At 48.1% G+C, this 19,125-nt stretch overlaps 2 protein-coding genes and 1 long non-coding RNA gene across 5 annotated transcripts in view; 1 reads left to right on the forward strand and 2 right to left on the reverse strand.

The window, feature by feature from the left end:
- The first annotated feature begins 33 nt into the window (after window positions 1-33).
- On the forward strand, window positions 34-687 carry LOC102290166. The gene is made up of 2 exons (XR_001337010.2): window positions 34-147; window positions 400-687. It is a non-coding gene; the product is annotated as an uncharacterized LOC102290166 (long non-coding RNA).
- A 540-nt stretch (window positions 688-1,227) lies between these two features.
- On the reverse strand, window positions 1,228-3,566 carry LOC121815830 (mitochondrial import inner membrane translocase subunit Tim9). The gene is made up of 4 exons (XM_042228405.1): window positions 3,333-3,566; window positions 3,029-3,077; window positions 1,771-1,866; window positions 1,228-1,689 (listed from the first exon to the last, which is right to left on the reverse strand). The coding sequence occupies exons 2-4, from the start codon at window positions 3,065-3,067 to the stop codon at window positions 1,555-1,557; spliced, it is 270 nt and encodes an 89-aa protein (XP_042084339.1). The 5' UTR covers window positions 3,068-3,077; window positions 3,333-3,566; the 3' UTR covers window positions 1,228-1,554.
- Window positions 3,567-4,270: 704 nt separating this feature from the next.
- The window catches only part of gphna (gephyrin a), a 21,596-nt gene continuing 6,741 nt past the window's right edge, over window positions 4,271-19,125 (reverse strand). Inside the window, exons 2-23 of one of the 3 annotated variants that reach the window (XM_005942136.3) lie at window positions 19,016-19,094; window positions 18,874-18,931; window positions 18,336-18,428; window positions 18,167-18,261; window positions 17,580-17,646; window positions 16,218-16,526; window positions 14,937-15,038; window positions 14,354-14,491; window positions 12,209-12,251; window positions 11,973-12,110; window positions 11,456-11,548; window positions 11,307-11,362; window positions 10,675-10,794; window positions 10,541-10,599; window positions 10,180-10,455; window positions 9,865-9,952; window positions 9,411-9,484; window positions 9,073-9,137; window positions 8,413-8,516; window positions 8,167-8,263; window positions 7,391-7,529; window positions 4,271-7,316 (exon numbers count right to left, since the gene is read on the reverse strand). In XM_005942136.3, the coding sequence (XP_005942198.1) occupies window positions 7,396-7,529; window positions 8,167-8,263; window positions 8,413-8,516; window positions 9,073-9,137; window positions 9,411-9,484; window positions 9,865-9,952; window positions 10,180-10,455; window positions 10,541-10,599; window positions 10,675-10,794; window positions 11,307-11,362; window positions 11,456-11,548; window positions 11,973-12,110; window positions 12,209-12,251; window positions 14,354-14,491; window positions 14,937-15,038; window positions 16,218-16,526; window positions 17,580-17,646; window positions 18,167-18,261; window positions 18,336-18,428; window positions 18,874-18,931; window positions 19,016-19,094 (2,288 nt within the window). In that variant the 3' untranslated portion in view covers window positions 4,271-7,316; window positions 7,391-7,395. The remainder of the gene's footprint in view (window positions 7,317-7,390; window positions 7,530-8,166; window positions 8,264-8,412; window positions 8,517-9,072; window positions 9,138-9,410; window positions 9,485-9,864; window positions 9,953-10,179; window positions 10,456-10,540; window positions 10,600-10,674; window positions 10,795-11,306; window positions 11,363-11,455; window positions 11,549-11,972; window positions 12,111-12,208; window positions 12,252-14,353; window positions 14,492-14,936; window positions 15,039-16,217; window positions 16,527-17,579; window positions 17,647-18,166; window positions 18,262-18,335; window positions 18,429-18,873; window positions 18,932-19,015; window positions 19,095-19,125) is intronic. The other 2 variants (XM_005942137.3, XM_042228404.1) reach the window with 2 other exon arrangements.

Genomic DNA, 19,125 nt, shown 5'->3' on the forward strand with positions numbered 1-19,125 from the left:
GTGCGCCTGCACGTCAGTGACGTCTCTGTGTATCCTCAGGATAAAGAAACGGGCTTCCACAGAGGCTTCTGCTGGATCGGCTTCTCCTCCGAGGAAGGACTCAACAACGCTCTGCAGAAGGACCCGCACGTGCTCGAGGGCGCCAAGGTAAGACCAATGTCACCAAAGCAAGGGCTTCTGGGTAATGGAGTCGCTGTGGTCTCTTTGAAGCAGCAGTGGTCAAGTCAGAAAACCTCCGTGCTCCTCCGATCATCTGGATTAAACCAGATCACTTTTATGATGTCATCTTCTGCACGTTTGCAGAAGTTTTGCCTCTGATCGCTCAGTGTCCCCGCCCTCACAGACGGCGGCTGTGGCGGTGAAGGTGTGAGATGTTCTGACTGTTTGGTGTGTTTCCAGCTGCAGGTTCAGAGGAACAGACGCCCGTTCGCAGGACAGAAGTCGGACAAAGACGCCGAGTACGACTGATGCTCCGAGGATGCGCTGCTCTTCTTCTCTCCGTGCTCCGGCTGCCTGCTTGGGCCGGCTTCACACTTCCCGTTTGATCGTTGTCACTGAATTGGTGACCGAGCCGTCAGTCATCTTGTTATTTATTGTCAGCCGCCGTGCTGGACTTCCTGTTGCAATGTGAAACCGTTCATGCCGAGCTGTACAGAAAAAAGCCAATAAAGACCAAACTAAACTCCATTTGCCTCATGGTTCTATTGTCAGGAAAGACTTCCTCCTTCACTTTGGGAACAAAATGAAGGAAAAACTTTGAACAGACTTCTTTTAAAATAACAAAGCAGAGGAAGTCCACACAAAAATGTAAAACGACAAAGATTTTAGTTTTTACTTTTCAATAAAAACCAAACTGAATAGAAACGGGTCCATCCTGATGAAACCGCACTTGTCTTTAAAGCAGTTTGCTCCACACTGAGCGAACATCACAATCCAAACACTCAAAATAAAAGACCTGCATTCAGAATCTGACCTCATCATTCTGAGTTTGATTGTATTTGGTAATGATCTGAATCAGGATGCAAGACAAAGTACATTTCATGTTAAATGCAGGCAAAACACTTTAAAAGTAACTGAGTACCTTTGTTACTTTTGCATGTTGTTAAAAATACAGTAAACAAAAAGAAAATGAACGTTTCTCAGGACTGTGTGATCTGCAGCAGAGCCAGAGTGAGGCCGGATGCAGTAAAGCACTTCCTAACAGGGATGAAAACATCCACACATTCCTGATGTCGGATTATTTTTATTTCCACACATGAAAAATGAAGTCAGCTCATCATCATCATCATCATCACCACCACATTGGTCGGTCGTTGTGTTCAATAAAAAGACAAATGTGCACATTAAATGAATATTCTGCATGTTAAAGAATCTGAAACTACATTTCCCATGATGCACAGAACAGCCGACTAACCCTGCAGATAGAATCTGAGGGGGCGGAGCTTCAGGTCAGAAACTACAACAAAACGTCCTCACGCGCAGCTTCAGAGTCTGTTTTTACAGCGCCGGAGGATCTGCTGGACCAGCACGGCCCGGCCTGGCCCAGGTTCAGGGTCAGCGCGGCTGTCCCAGCAGGCCAGCTTTAGCCGCCAGAGCCTCGTTCTGCTGGATGTGATACTCCTGGAAACGCATGGAGATCCTCTGAGTCATCTTCAGGTACTTCTGCAGGCACGACTCGGAGCAGCTCGACTGAAACACAAACGACTGTGAAGATTTTATCCAGATGTTCCTTCACTCACATGTTTCCGTCATCCAATCATCTTTTTTTACCTCCTCGGGCTTCACGTCTCTTGTGGTGAAGTCTCGGACGCAGTCCATGAAGCAGTTCTCCGTCACCTTGTTGTACGTCCCCAGAAACTCCTTAAACTGAACACAGGAAACAGACACGGCTCAGAAAACGGCTGCAGAGCAGCAACTCAGCAAAAAAATCTGAGAGACGACCGAGAAGGATCCGAGGTTCAGGTCTGGGAAGAAATTTCCTCAAACAGGTTTTAACCTCCGTCCTCTCGCTGCTTCAGGCACGCTCAGTTTTACTGATGCAGTCAACAGTTTTGGTTTTCTTCAAAGTGCTCCAAGACTGTGAAGCTGCTCTAAAGAGCCAAGGTGGGAGCTCAAATGTATTAACTCAGACCTGCGTGTGCGACAGAGGCTTCCTGCTGCAGGTTAAAACGATCAGAGAGATGCCACTGGATCAAAGCTGTGACTTTTAGTTTAAAGAACTTTTCTCATTAATGTATGAATTCAAATGTTTCTTCCGCTGAAAACGTCCAGGTCAACTGACGGGGCGACTTTTGGGATTATGATGTCATAATAAAAAAAAACTTTCAGATAAATTCCTTTTGTTTTTTTCAGTCTTTTTTAATTGTTTAAATACTCAAATGTTTGTCATGCTTTCCTCAGACTCTGCTGTTTTTACGTTTATTTACTTTTTAAACCATTGTACCATCCTGTATCACTTGATTTTGTACGAAGTTAACTTCTTAAACTTTATCTTTTGACCTAAAATGTTTTTCTTACTTTTTCCATGTCTAAATTGTGATTCGGTTGTATTTTCTTGCTTTATACTAATCTTATTATTTCAAATTAAAATATATAATATGCAGAGCTCTAGACTAACTTTTTGCCACGGTTGCACTGGTGCGCCTAAATGTTTTTCTTAGACGCACCCAAATTTTTCAACCGCATCGCTTAACACTGCAGTTTTACATGTGCACTTTCTGTTGCACATAGATATACATCTATATCTATATCTCCACACATTCTCACTCCAGTATTGGTCCCAATAAGCTGCCACAGTGTTCTGGCATTGACGGTATTTGAGTTTGTTTTGATTGATTCTATTTTTATCTATTTATTTTTACCTACGGTTCTGTCGCTCTCTCCTGTTTTGTCCCTCACAGGCCTCCTTGCTGTATAGTTCAGTGCGGGCTTTCTATGGACCCTGGAGGCCACAGTAACCGGACTTTGTGCCTCTGAATTCTGAGCCTCTTTTCTCAGAGTCGACATGAAAACTCTTGGGGTCACTTACCTGTTTGATCTGGTCGGACTCGGACACCTGGACCGCCATGATTCGGACTCTGTGGGAGGAGAAGGGTGTGGGAGGGGAAACAGGGCGACAATTAGCAGTAATGCTAACATACCAGACTCCATTCATAAATCCTCCATTTTTAGCGCACTTCGTGGTCCGCCTCTTTTAAAGCTCCTCCGGCGCTCACGTGTTATTCTTTCAATGTGACCTTACAGGTGTACCGTTCAGCTTAGGTTGGCTGGTTTAGTAACGCTTCAGATAGCAGAGGTTACCCGGAATTTAGTGACATGATGAACAAACCTACCTGATAAAACAGCACGTTTAAACGGACTGCTGCTGCTAACGGCTAGCCCGGTTAGCGCTTTGTTCCCGCCCTCTGACGAGGGTCCCTCTGTTCTCCTGGAGATGTTCTTCTGCAGCCTCCCGAGCAGCAGCGCTCAGTTTCCCTTTACAGCAGCAGGAGGACAGTTTTTCACCAGAGCTCCGAGCTGCCTGAGGGGAACCTCCGAGTGACGGACTGAAGGACGCATGCGTACAGAGCAGCAGATTCTCTCCGATATTTTTGCGATTTTTCATGTAAATTAAAAAAAATAAACACGTTCAACATGAGGCTAAAACTAAGCTTAATATTCAGTTATTAAAATCAATAATTTTATTAAACTCAAAACACGAATAAAAATTTATATTTGAGAGAAAAATGTGACGAATGTTCAGGTGAGGAGAACGAGCGCAGCAACAAAAGGTTCCTGCTGGATGGTTCCTACCTGCCTTTAAACATGCAGTATGGAAGCCTGAAGTACTCATTATTTATAAAAAGGTAATATTATGGGAAAAGAATCTAAGAAAAATTCTTATTTTTAAATATTTCATCATAATAACATTTTTGATGTTCTGAAAAAAACAAATGTCATACATGTGGGACTAATAATGGTTTATCTGAAAAGTTCACATTTCTTCATAATTTATTGCAAAACTTTATTTATAATTACTGCGAATCTGGGAAATGAGCGACCAGAGCTGTTTCTTTAAGTCTACACCTGACAGAGGTCTTTCATTTCCTACATCAGCATTGTGTTATCATATAGAAAAACAGCGCTTTTCTCTCAGATTAAATTATTTGAGGGATTAAATGTGCAGTTAAAGCTCTTCACACTGACAAGATGTGACGTTTACCGTCCCTGACAGCGTGAAGCGCTCTCAGACGAGTGCTGTTATGAATGAAGCGAGCGAGCCGAACAGCAGTTACAGAATAATCAGGATTATTTTTATTAATTCATCTTCAGGTTCAATAATATTACAGAAAAACATCCTCTTCATCATATTTATACAGTAGTAGTAGAATGCTGTGTCATTGCTTCATTACAAGTGCTGGTCATAGTTTATAGTGTGTGCAGTGTGACACTGAGTTCAGCCCAGTGTTACGAATCACTCGGTACAAAGGCAGTTTCTCAACAACCTGCTTCTGCTCGCTCTGATGGATCTATCTGGGTTTGATTGGTCCTCCTTGGGCAGGCGGCAGGACGCGCGCTGATGCTGCGTTTGTGTCGTAAGTGAGCTGCCGTAAACGCGAGCTGCCGAACGGCAAGCATTATTTACTATTTTAGGAATTTCTTTGAACGAACAGCCAAACATCATCACGCCATTCCCATGTGACACGGACGCAGCACGAGCCACTCATATATGCTGTATATATACGGTGCATTTGAGGTAACTGGGAAGTTTCTGGAAACCAAGCCAGAGGACTTAAAGATAGTGTTGGCACCAGAGCATCAGCGTCACGTTTAGTCAGATCAGAAGCCCCGCCCAGGTGCTGCACCACACTCTAACGCCTGGAATCACACCTGCCCAAAGAGGAAAGACACGCCCCCTTTTTTATGGGCATGCAGGTGTGACAAGAAGGGGGGGGAATTCAGGACAACGAGCCACGCTGCATTCAGGACGCCGTGTCGGTACTGTTAAAATCAGACAGAGCAGTTACTCCAGTATGACCTGAATGCAGCGCCTGACCTTTGACCTGTGGGTTTGGTTGATCATATTTAACTCAGGTTTTCCACTGACGTGGTGCCGGCTCTTGGTTGGTTTTGAGAGTGGAGGTGAAGAGCCTCACAGGAAGAAGTTACAGAGCTGGTTCTGCCTGGGTTCTCTCCCAGAACAGGCTGAGAACCAAGCACCACTGTGAGCTGCCTCGGCCAATCAGTGGTAACCTCTGTGAGTCCAACTGTGGGCTACAATGTTTGGGAAACCGTCATTTCAGTGCAAAGTCAATAACCTGCTTCTAGATTTAGCAGCAGTACCACACCAGTGGAAAAGAAGTCCCAACAGGAAGAATCGGATCCTTTTTCCCCACAAACGCAGTGCCAGAACATTAGGTAGCACGAGCCGGGGTAACGTCTGTAGTAAGAAGAGAAATTTCGTGCAGTTCCCACTCCCACCATTGATCCACGAATCCAACCACGGGACAACCCAGAAAGGACTGGGGTCTGGGTGAGGCAGCGGCACTGAGTTGTTGGAAAAAGGTCGTAACAGGATGAGTTGTCCACCTGATTTCCAAAGCAGAGCTGTTGGTGTGGATGCAGCAAACCAGACTCTGTCTCACAGGCTGGAATGCCAAGCATCAGAAACGGGCGCTTTGGGACCGCTGATTTTGAGGTGCCAGTGGTTTTGTGGCACTTTTTATTGGTTAAGATCTGATGAAGTAGCACCCCGGTACCACATCGGTGGAAAACGGGTCAAAGCAGGAAGAACCGTATTCCCATTTTACCACCAACATGGACTTTGGGAAACTTGGGTAAATATGAGCTGGCTCTAGATTACACATCACACACCGCGCTGCAGGAAAACCGGTTCAACGGGAAGGATGAGAGGAAGTGGGCGGTTTGCGTTGGGGCTCTCAGATCTCACAGGACGCTTCTGGTTGTTGGTAACCGGTAAACATTTATCAGCAGGATCTACGGCGAGCAGCTCGGATGCTTCTGCGTTTGTAGTGGGCGAACTGTCAAAGGAGGGTTTCTGCACGCTCATACAGTACGCGGAGAGAACGGCGGTCAGATGACGTTTTGATTTACATCCTCGAACCGACCATAACGAGCACCTTAACACCGTCATGGCAAAAATACACGTGGTGTAGTTACAAGCACCTGAATGTGACACCCTGCCTTCAAGTGATGCAAGCAGATGGGAAAACCGGGAATCGCATCTGTTCTCCGAACTTGCCAAATCGGTCAGTTCCTGCACGTGCGGTCGTGGGTAAAAATCTGAATAAAGACTCCCGATTGGACAGCCTGATCAGAGCGAGTGAAAGGACAAATCCCACACCCAGAGCTCCAGACGCAAATGTGGAGTAATCATGTAATCGCGCCCGACACTCCAGGTGAGCCCAGAGGTTCTGGAGCTACCTTAACATAAACGTCACACTCTGGTCGAACACCACTTGAACGCAGGGTTGGACTGAACCGCCAGTGTGGCGCAGCCTTGATACGACCGCGATCAGAGACGTCTTTATCGCGTTTATATCGGAGCGGAGAAATCGCTCGGCGCCCCAAAGACGAGCCGCTGACCCACCGAGGACGATTTCATGGCTTCGCTGAGATGTCTCCAGATGTTTGAGAGGGTTGAATCTGCAGAAAGGTAAAAAAGGAACACCAGAGGACGCCTGCAGCTTGTTCTCTTTTCTTTTTCGTTGTTTGGCAGAAAATATTCAGTGGCACAAACAACGTAAGCAGGTTCACTCGGAGGACGTCTTCATCAGCCGTGTTTTGCTGATGTTGGAGTCTGTGTGATCCAGGAGGAGACGTAGTGAAACGGCAGGTTTCTATAGCAGGAGAGAGGACGCCAGAGCAGAGCAAGGGTAGAAAAAGGAGGAGGAGGGTCTCTATGTCTCTAATCTACCCGGGAAAAACGCACAAAGCAAATGAAGAGGAGAGAAGAGGGCATGAATACTACTAAGATGATGATATTCAGTCAGAACCATGATAATAATAATAAATAGAATATTAATTAAGAATATTAATAATCATTATCATCAGGATAATAATAATATTACAGAATAAATCTCATATTTCGTATATTTTTTCACATTTTTTTTCTCCTTTGAAATACAGTGATCTCCTCAGAGCAGACCAATGAGGACTCAGCCTGCGCTGGCTCCGATTGGCTGTTGCATATGACATCACAGCTAATGGCGACCAGGTAGACATGCACCACTTCCCGCCCCCCACCCCGGCTGTTTCCTGTGCAGACAAGAAGTCCTGGCGTTGCCATGGTAATCGGTAGCGAGTGACGTTTCAGTCTGGAGAGAAAAAGAAGTGTTAACAGAAAGCACACGCTTCGCACGTGCTCAGTGCGTCCGTGGAGCCGCCGTACCTGCATCATAGCCGTCCGATGACCATGACGTCTACGACCTCTCCCTTGTGCAGCTCCACGTACTGCTCTGTTTTAGGGGGCAGCATCAGCAGGCCGTTGGCGCTGCGCATGGACATCAGCCTGCTGGACACCTGGTTACCTGCAGGGAGGAGGGGTGTGGTCAGTCGCGTTACCCAAGTGAGATGACTGACAGGATGCTGACCGAGGCAGCGGTTAGAACAACATTTAAGAGGCTCGTTTACGACGCCTCTGACATAAATCAGCTGACTGATGTCGACCACAGAGCCAGCGTGATGGATGGGCCTGCGACGGCGCGTCACTGGACGCCCTGCGGAAGCCTCAGGTATCCGGAAACACCAACGATGAATTTAGGAGAAAACGTCGATTCCGTCTCCAAGAAAGCCGGTTGGAGATGAGTCCTCGTTGGCAGGTTCAGAGACTTTGGAGCGAGTATCCGTGAGCTGGACTCAGAGCAGACAAACCGCTCAGCACCGTCGACAAACCTGATTGGACGAGCTGATGTAAAGCTCTGAGGGCGGCGCTACAGGACACAAGCGTAACGGCTCATTTGGGCCAAGTGCAGTGAGGAAGCTGAACAGCGCGATGCTGTATGAACGTGTGCAACATCTTTATGACGGTTCCATGATGTGATCAATAAAGTTAATCGTGTGGACGAGAAGAGGCCAGAGTTTACCGCGGCGAGGAGGAAACAGGAAGCAACGCTTAGACACCAATGACTGACGGTACACACCATCACCGTGTGTGTGCGCACTCACCTGTGCTCTGAGCCCAGGGCAGCGGCTCCTGGTGATGCCAGGTGAGAATGCAGCGGTGGTACTCAGGCCGGGGGTCCAGCTTAACGTCACAGGAGAGCTGAAGAGAAGAACAGTGGCATCAGCAGACTTTCATCAACAATAACTGTGTTATGTAACCCGAGCGATGCATCAAACACTCGGTTCACCTTGACCTGCAGGCAGGGTTACAGCATGACCTCAGAGAGTGTGTGTGTGTGTGTGTGTTACCCTCGCTTTGATGATTGTAGGTCGAGGATCCAGAATGCCTTGCATCTTCCTCAGAGCAGGAATCACAAACAGGTTACACGTCACCACAGCGGACACTGGGTTACCTTGGAAACAATAAACAGACCACGTGTGATGATGGTGCAGAAGCTCGATAACATGATGTGGCGCATTTACGAGCGGCCTCTGAATGATGTCATAAACATGGTCGGTTGGAGTTACTCGTGTCGACGAGGCGCTGCTGGAACATTTATGGAGCTTACTGTGAGGAGTTATTTTAAGATGCACGTATCTGCCTGCAACAAATACGAAACATTGAAAGAGTGTCTGCGTCATCTGTTGATTTGTATTCATTTTTTTTCCTTCCTTACTTCATGTACTTCACAGTACAATCATGTACTGTGAAGTACATGATTGTACTGTGAAGTACATGAAGTAACTGCTAATTCTCAGCCCATCTCTGTGGAGGCTGCTGACGTTCAGCCTGCACTGAAGCTTTCTGGTCTCCAGGAGGTTAAAGTCTGGGCTCAGGACGCTCTCAAGCTTCCTGCTTCGCTTTGGGATCCACAATCAGGAATCGTGACTCTGATCACAGGCGTCTGTGGGGACGACCCGAGGACGCTTCAAAGGCAGGTGAATTACACAGCAGGGTTAATATGTTACCTGGCAGGGCGAAGATGAGTTTTCGTGTCCCGTCGATGTCGACTGTGGCAAAGGTAGTGGGAAGACTGAGGGACAGAAACACAGAGCAGCGTGAGCAGAGGCAGAGACTGAGGTATCAGCCGTCAGGTGTACCTGCAGTACTGCGAGTACCTGCAGTGAGGAACTCCTTCAGCTATCAGAAGAAACATTTGTGACTTCAGTGAACAGACTAACATTGCAGCCACAGGTGAGGCTCATTAACAGCCGCCTGAAGCTTTAAGCTCTCGGGTATTTCACACAGGTGTGACTGTGGTGCTTAAGTTCTGGGACTAAAGCAGGAAGTCTCGGCTCCGTCTTACCCTGGCTTCATGAAGACTCGGCCAAAGTGAATCTGTGCGTGCAGGTCGATATCCAGCACCTGTTTCAGGTAGTCCTGATCACAGACACACACACAGTCAGGTTTCCTGCACACTGACGATCAGAACATCTGCTCAGTGCGTCACTCAATCAGTGAGCTTTGCACTGAGATACTTTAGGCCACGCCCACCTGCTGCCTCACCTGGCCCTCAGCTCGATTAGGAGTGACGGCTCGCGGTCAGAGCTGATGAAAGACTGTAAATCGTCAGCTCCGCCTTCACGTTCGGCTCTCTCTACGGTCTCACTCCACAGAGAGACACACCTCCTGTAGCAGCGGCGAAGAAGTCCGCCCAGTCCTGCTTCACTTCCTGAGCGAACGTGCAGTTGGTACTGCAGCTGAGACTCTCAGCAGGTGGGCGTGGCCTGAAGTTAGTTAAGTTACTGAAGTTACTGTACCTTCTCTCCCATGGACACACCCCCTGAGGTGATGATGACATCAGCACGGCTGATTCCCTCGTGCAGAGCTGACAGCAGGTCGTCAGGGCTGCAGAGAGAGGACACACGGGTGTCACAGGAAGTTCAGGATACAGACTGAGGTCGGACTCGAGTGGAAGATTTCAGATTTCCCACTGAGGGACCTGTGGACCTCAGAGGGTGGATGAAAGATTAAACCCTGACTGCACCGTGCTGGGGGGTGGGGGCTGGAGCTTTTTTAAGATGTCAGAACAGGAAATGATCAGACTGGAGCGACAGGCGGGGAAACGTGCTCACTTGTCTCCGACGATGCCGAGGTTGATGGTCGGGTATCCGTGCTCCTGGATGGTGGCGAGGAGAGTGGAGCGGTTGGAGTCTCTGATCTTCCCCGGGTGGAGGTCATCCTCCGGGTTCAGCAGCTCGTTCCCGGTGGACATGACGGCCACCACGGGGAACTTGTGCACGCTGACCTCGGTCACTCCCACTGTGGCGAGCAGGCCGATCTCAGACGGGCCCATGTGCGTGCCTTTAGCCAGAACACACTCCCCTCGCCTGATGTCGTGACCGATCGGCCTGCGTGGACACAAAAGCACCAAAGTGTCTACGCTGCTCCTTCACCCGTTTGACATCCACGACCTGAGAAGCGTTCCTCTCTCACCTGATGTCCTGCCCGGGCCGGGCTTGGACCATGATCCTCACCTCCAGCTCCTCGGTGCCCTGTAACAGACGAACAAGAAGTAAAGCCAGCAGGCACACGCACAGCGCCATCGACCTTCATCCTGGTGTTCTTACATCCTCAGACTCCCTCAGCAGCTCCGTGTCTTCTACTTGGACCACGGCGTCAGCTCCGCAGGGAATCGGCGCGCCGGTCGTCACCCTCATCACCTGACCTGGCATGACTGTGTGGGTGGGCTGAAAACACAAGAAGCACAGTTTACAGAGCGATGACATCATCTGGTAATAAGGCTTTTAGTCAAGGTTGAAATTCACAGTAATCGGGAGTAGATGAGAAGTTTTCTAAATTCTGGAGCCTCAAGTGGACGTTAGAGGAACTGCAGCTGTTATTCTGCCAGCGTTTGGCTGCAGAGGTCGACTCCCAGGACTTCCTGCTCTGTGACACGTGTGGCTCTAAAGACCCTCGTCTGCCTTCACTGCTGATATGAACTCGGTGATGTGCATCAATCTGATCCTGATCTACATTCTGCACATACGTGAACTTAAACGGTCTGAGCACAAAACAAATTTCCCACGTGTGGGACTAATAAAGGTTATCTTATCTTATCTTATCTTATGGCTCACGCTGTCCCGATCATGGTGTGTGTACCATGAGCCCGCTCATAGATAACGCTGAGGTTAGCAGCGTCTCCCACAGAATCTGGGTGACAGATGATGGTTATGCACAACGCTGCTGTGTGAGAGCCGACCTGCTGTCCAGCCTGCGATTCCCCCATGATGAAGCGATCTCCCGGGCCATCGGCAGCTACGAGTCAAACATGAGTCGGTTAGAGCTTTCAGTTCAACAGATAAAAGGTAAAAAAAACGCAGATGTTTGAGGCGGTGCCCACAGTCTCACCTCGCACAGCGTAGCCGTCTTTAACAGAGGCGGGGAACGGAGGAAGGTTGTCTTTGGCATAGATGTCCTGAGCGAGAACTCGACCCAAACCATCTGCAGAGAGAGAAGACTTTCTCAGAGGCTCATCCAGGACAAATTCATTGTTTCACTACAATCTGAACTCTGTGGGAGGAGCGATTCTCGCGGCCTGTGGAGGAACGACGGAGGAGGGCGGCTACGGTCCTGACCGGACGAGCTGACCGACAGCGGGGAAAAGCCGATCAGACTGACGTCAACCTGGATTGACTTTCAGGTCCAAAACCTCCGTAAGTCAAACAGGTGGAGCAACCTTTTACACATTCATGGTTCAAACAGAGTGTGCAGGTGCTGAAATGCTTCTCCCATCAGATGCCATCACCACAGCAGCATCAGCTCTGTGGTGGAGCAGTTAGTGGACACGTGGGCGTGCAGGGCTCGATACTCCTGTGTTAGAGCAGCGCGCACACACACACACACACACACACACACACACACACACCTCTGTAGTTAATGACTTCAATTCCCAGAATAGGCGTCATCTCGAGAACAGTGATGAAGGCTTTGTCCATGGATGTCAGCGGGAAGGGCGACATGCGATGACGACGCGCCACTTTACTGATGTCAACTGCGCTGTGGCCTATGAGTGCGTACACACACACACACACACACACCTGTAAACACCTGAAAACTATTTTTTCGAGCTTTAAAGGTAAACGAAACACATACTGAACTCACTGGCTCTCAGTATGTTCTCATTGCTGCCACATCGTGACTGAACCTGCAGAAAAACAGATTATTTTGATTGAAATCATCTTAAAGAATAATTTTCTTTTCATGCATCTCATTCACAGGATGTGGAAACATAAACAATGACTCTGGATGCAACATTCAAGCATTTCAGGAGCACCGAGAGAGCGAGTCGGGTTAATTTTACTCATCAGATCAGTCTGAGCGCTGAATAAACAGCAGATATAAGCCAGAGCTTTAATTCTGCTCTCCTAGCTGATGTTAACAGCAAATTAAAACCAGAGGTCAGAAAGCCGGCGTCTTCTTACTAAAAGCAAAGGTACATAAGGTTGATGATTGGCTGCTTTGCAGAGATGATTTAAGCATAATTTGATGCTACATTTTAGGTCATTTATTTTTAAATGTACCACAACTGAAGACATTTCAATAGATCTGAGTGTTTCCAACCATCAGTCCCATTCACTCCCATTCAACAGACAGCACACGTCCCGAGACTTCCTGAATAAAGTTCATGCACATAACGAGAGCTTCAATCAGGACGATCACTGCTTACACCTGGAATGACAGTGATATTCAAATCTGACCTAAAGATACTCATCTGTAACAGTCTAATGATGCTGTGATGATGGTTACCGATAGGGGGGGGGGGGGTAAGTTTGTTTCACAAGTTAAAATTAAAAGGTGAGGCATAAAACCTCAGAAACCCATCTGTTGCTCAGAACACGTTAGCATCTAAAATATGCCGAGTCATGCACAGACTGTCCAACTTTGTCATGTTTCTCTGTTGTATGGTCTGTACGTCATGTATGTTTGTCCAACAGCTGACTGAGCAGCATACACACACTACACCTGACCTGGATGTTATAAATGTCTGCTACAAGCTGTAAAGCTAAGTTACAGCCAGCTAGCTAACCAAGCTCGCTCTAAGCTAGTTTGCTATCTATTTAAACGGTTACATCATTTAATTTTTGACAAAAATCATATTTTTATATAAAATGTAAATTATAACAATGGTTCACTTAACAGGTAAATGATTTTGGGAAGCTAGCCACCTAGCATTTAATTCATTTCAGGCATAGTTCAGACAAAGTTAGCCAACAAGCTATGACTTAGCTACAGTGCATGAATCTAGTAAGGATTAGCTAATATTCACTGACAAAGAAACATGAAAATAACCAATATAGCTCCCAGATCAGTTTGTATTTAGGGTTTCATTTTAGACAGCTTTTTATTCATTACATTGGCAGGTTTTTGGCTAATGGTAGCTAATTTAAACTTAGCTGCTAACACACACAAACTACTTCATAGTCAACTTAGCATATAACTGGCTAACCTTAACTCGCTGTCTAGAGTCTTTATCTAAACCCTGTGTGAACAGTTTATATTTGAGAGATGTTCATTTGGTAATTATTTCTAAGCTAACATTAGTTAGTGGCGCTCATTTAAATAACATGTGACCAAAAAGCTGGGGAATATGTAATTGATTTAATAATTTTACAATCAGTTCAAATACTAGTGATTTAAAAAAACAAAACAACAACAACAACAACAACAACAACAACAACAACAAAAAATGGAAACATATACAAGAGAACAAGTATATGAGGAATAATGGAGGACCCAGGATAGCACCTTAGGGACCACCACGGGACAAACAGAAAGAAACTTTTCTTAGCGTGTTTTTAAATTACATGGTAATCTGTTCGGATACTGGCAATAAGAAAGTATTTGATATTTGAAAAAATGGCACGTGAACCAAGTCTAACTGTGAATACTCGTTTTTCTGCTCCAATGAAATCGAACACACCGAGTTTGTTATTCATCATAAATTGGCTCGGTCCTGAAGCTGGAGCTTTTTATGCCAGGAAATCAAATGTGATTTTTCTGGTTCTATGAAGTGAACGAAGGAGGTTAGGAAATAAAGAAAGTAATTAAAAGCTCTCATCATGCAGGAAGTGCTTGTCATTGTTTGATAAAGGGCTTCGATCAGCAATCAGCGTACATCTACTGGGCATGCTCTATGACCGTTATACAGCACAAACAGGAAAGCTGGTGTTTCATGCAGAATGGCGTTTTTTGTTGCCGAGCTCTTAGCGGTGCTGTCTGTGTGCATGTGTGAAGGTTTGTTTGTACCTTGGGTGTCGGGCACGAAGCGGTGGAAAGGCGGGAAGTTGCCTGTGTCGCCCGGGGTGACTCGGAGGGGGTGGAGCTTAAAGAGGCCGAATCTCGTGGAAGCACCTGAACACCTCGAGAAATGATCGAGTCCGGGATCTACACACACACACACACACACACACACACACACACACACACACACACACACACACACACACACACACACACACACACACACAATGCTAGTCCAATGATTTCCTTCAGTTGTTTTATTGGAACCTAAAGCTGCAAAGCTGAACACTTGCTCCATAACCCCTGACCCCCTCACAATCAGCTGTTCTTTTTATAACTTTACTATATTTAATGAAGTCATGCAAAGTTTTACTTTCATACTCTGAATACTTTCTGATTTGTTTTTACTACCAGCATCTATTATCATAGGTTGAACTGAAAAGGGAACTCATAGTAGGTCCACCTTAAAAAAAAAAGGCGGCATCAGATAATCTTCAAGCTAGTTCAGGCAGGAGCTGATGAAGAATGGTGACTGACACAATGAACTGACCAATGAGAGGAGAGGACAGGTGCATGTGTGAAGTCTCACCTGATGGTCATGGGCAGAGGAGCAGGTGAAATGAGTGGGAGGGACAGGGGTGTGGCCAGGCAGGTAGGGACTCCCTTTAGCCATGAGCACAGCATGGCTCATCTGATGGACACACACACACACACACACACACACACACACACACAGGTGAAGGACATGATGGGATGAAGTGAAACATTCCACACGTCACAGCTCAAACCTGGGCTCACACACACGGATTCGTTCTGTAAATTAACTGATACGACAGGAGCTGTTCGCGGTCATTGTGGGGGTGTGGCTTTAAGAGGAACGCTACAAACTAAGAACACTAAAGCCAACAGTTAGTCCACACCGGACATCCCTGCATCGGGTAAACCCTAACACGATGGAGGTCATGCTCGAGTTAAAATGTTTACACACGTATCGATGAACCAAAACTGTCCTCACGTCATCACTTCCTGTCGTCTCCTCTCTAAAAAAAACCATACCAAGGCAAATGGCCTGGTAAATGGCCTGCATTTGTATAGCGCTTTTCTAGTCCCTAAGGACCCCAAAGCGCTTCACACTACATTCAGTCATTCACACACACATTCACACACACTGGCGATGGCAAGCTACATTGTAGCCACAGCTGCCCTGGGGCGCACTGACAGAGGCGAGGCTGCCAGACACAGGCGCCACCGGGCCCTCTGACCACCACCAGTAGGCAAACACGGGGTTAGTATCTTGCCCAAGGATATTTGGCATGCAGCCAGGAGGCAGCCTGGGATCGAACCACCGACCTTCTGATTAGTGGCTGACCTGCTCTGCCACCTGAGCTACAGCCACCCCTTCAGTGTTAAAACCTGACAAGTTGTTCCTTTTATAAAGGAGCCATAATGACCAGTTTGATCGAAACTTCTTGACAGCGTCCGACACAGGTCACGTGATGCTCTGTCACGTGACCTGTGGATCTAAATGTGACGACGGATTGAAAAACGGGTTTCCTTGGTGCTCATTTCTTCTACAGTTATAAGAACCTGCAATGCCCCGTGGGCAGAGCCTGTAATGACCCGCCTGACCCTGAGGAGGAAGTGTTTTCTAAATGTCATTCCGCTACTGGGAGGCGGGCCTCCTGTCTTCCGTCCTGCCCGCGGAGCGCTCGCTTCCCGGTAATTTCTGTGCGTCCTGCAGCAGCCGCTGCATGCGTCTGTAGTACAGTAGCTGCTGCAGTGACCCACTTTCCCCACACTGATCATTAAACTTTCATCTGGCAGCTTCCAGCACCGCCGCCGCTCTACGTGCGGCCTGCGCACCGCTTACCTTGGCAGCGATGGCGGCTGCGGTGATGTGGGAGGAGCCGTGCTGGTGGTGGTGGTGGTGATGATGGTGGTGGTTGTGCGCGTGCCGACCTCTCCTCCGGTCCTCCTCTTCGTCATCCTCCTCCTCACACTGGGTCCCGCGCTCCATGGTGTGTGTGTTGATGTGTGTGTTGGCGTACGTGTTGGCCTGCAGAGGGGATGGGGAGGGCAGCTGCTCCAGGGCGGCGTGCGTGGATTTCACCCGGACCGTGGCCTCGCGCAGCAGGTCAATGGCGTGAGGCAGAGCGGGCAGAATGAACTGAAAACACTCCTGAAAAATCAAAGTTTCATCATCATCGTCGTCATAGCGTCAAACTCTCACAGCAGACACTGCACGCACAGTGGATCGTTTACACGAACAGTAGTCGCGCCGAGTAGTCCAAGCACAGACTCCCCCATCCCAAACCCAGCCACCTCCTCCAGCTCATCCAAGTCATTCCCAAGCCTGTCCTGGGTCTGCCCCACGCCTCCTCAGCCAGAGGCCGTCCAGGAGGCGTCCTGGTCAGATATCCAACCATCTGAACTTCGATGTGGAGGAGCAGCAGCTCTACTCTGAGCGCATATCAAAAGTCTGAACTCCTCCCTCCATCTGTAAGGGAGAGGCCAGCCACTGAAGGGCGAGCTGCTCCTTTCAACCATTCTGAGTTTTATAGACTCAAGGTGGCACTCCGCCATTTTTTGGCTTTCTCATCCCCGCTGCAAACCGCTCCTGTGTGAGCTGGAGGCCACCTGAACAGAACCACCAGATCTCGAGAGCACAAAGGTAAGACACCTGGCTCCGCCTACAAATCCTGTCTGTAAACAGTCCGACTCACTGCCGGCAACACGGAGCGAGTGGGCATTAGGGACACAGAAGTCCATGAGCTCCCACACTTTACAGATGCATGTGAACTGGACTGCAGTGATGTGTGACAGGTGTACTGGTTTCACTGGTGCACACAGAGTCTGAGCTCAGACACACCGTCCTCCTGACTCAGCCTGTGTTACTCTGAGCTGTGGATCACACACGTTTGGTGGCTTAGACAGTCAAACTTTATATTTTCAGACTCTGTTATACTTTTAAAAGCTGCTCGACATTTCAGGACGTTGCTTGAACGCACTCAGACTGAGCTGGTCAGGGAGGAGGTTGGAGACACCCACAGAGGTCTGTAATCCAACATCTGTAGTTTTGTAACGACGCAGTTCAACTCTTCCTACTTTAACGGTAAATAACACAAACGCTGAGCTCCACCTGACTGGATCGCCACGTCTTACGACATACCCGGCGAGTTCAGTGCAAAGATCCACACGGTGCAGACTGAGCAGAGTAAAGTCAGACTCGTACCTGAGAGCCTTTCTTGCTTCCTGGAAGGTTGATGATCAGAGTTTTGCCACGAATACCACAAACAGGCCTGCAGAGGAGAGGACACGGCACACAGAGCAGGTTAGAAAACAAACGTTTCCACACTGTGTCAAACTTAAACTGCACCGTTCATCAGAATCCAGTGAGTAACAGAAGAAACAGGAAGTGACACGTTCAATGTAACTGACAGCACCTAACCAGGTGAATCAGAGACGTGATTGGCTGTAAGAAGATCCTCCCAGAGAGGCCGAGAGTTCAAGATGGTCACGTGACAGGACTAACTGTGAAGGCACCATTAATGCAGGAGCACATCTGGAGGTTCAGGAGGAACATCTGCCACAGTCTGCTTCTTATCGGAGCTCCATAACTGACCCGAGTACAGCTTTGACATCATCCTCTGACACACCTGCTGATCACCTCAGAGGGTTAAAGCTCGGTGGGCAGACGTGCTGCCGCATTAAATTCAGACAGTTTCCCAAAACATTCCAGATCCAGATGTGAATTTACAAAGATAAACGCACGCCACGTTACGTTACAGTGACTGGTAAATGAGCAGTGAGAGCGCTCACCTGGACAGCATGCCCAGTGGCGTGACGTTGAGAGATCCCATCAGCATGGCCAGAGCCATTCCCGGAGCCTCTCGCTCGATCACCTCCCTGGTGGCCTAGAAAACGACAAACCACAGCGAGTTAGAACACCGCGGTCTGCCGTCGAGCCGCGCCTCTGAACCTCCTGTACCTCAGGAGTAACATCTCTCGGAGCAAAGCCGGTCCCTCCGGTCGTGAGGATGAGGTTCAGCTCCTGTTCGTCGCACCACTCCAGCAGAGTTTCCTGCAAACACACATAGCTCGTCACCGCCAAAATAAAAGCACCAACGCTGAGCAGCCGCAATCACAGCCACAGAATCAGAGAAACAGAAACGTGTCAGTCTGAAATGCCGGCGGTGGCGATCACGTGGACACAGTGATGCATAAAGACAGAGGCCACGTTGCTCGTGCATGTGGAGCAGATGTCAGTACACGATTAGAAATCATCACAACTCAGAATTTTTACTGATTTCTAATTTGTTTCAATCCAAATCCTTAACGTGTATTTATGATGCTCAGTGGGTTTAAACCAGTTTACCGCCATCTGACTGGACGAGAGCTGCAGACGACCTCACTTACACGTAGACCCCGCCCACTGACAGACACACGTCTGTGAAAAAGCGTTCAATCGTTTCCCTTTAGTGGCACAAACAGAGATATTAAAAAAGGACTCCTGTTTTTGGGATTACCTTGATCTCGTCGATCTCATCTGGAACGATCTTGTAGGCCGCGATGACTCCTCCTAGTCTGCAGGAAGTGACACAATGACAGTTACTGTCATGCTGCTCATGTGTGTACGTGCATGCTGCAGATCTGCTGATGAGGACTCACAGCGAGGGGTCGTGGACCAGGTCCTTCAGGTTCACGCCGCTGCGGTCCTCAGCCAGGTTCTTGAAGCAGCTGTCGCTCACTGCAGAGGAAGAATAGCTCAGCACGGTTTC

Source organism: Haplochromis burtoni, unplaced genomic scaffold (genome assembly GCF_018398535.1).
Source record: "Haplochromis burtoni strain Fernald_Lab_line unplaced genomic scaffold, NCSU_Asbu1 Contig_321, whole genome shotgun sequence".
In the NCBI taxonomy this organism is placed as follows: domain Eukaryota; kingdom Metazoa; phylum Chordata; class Actinopteri; order Cichliformes; family Cichlidae; genus Haplochromis; species Haplochromis burtoni.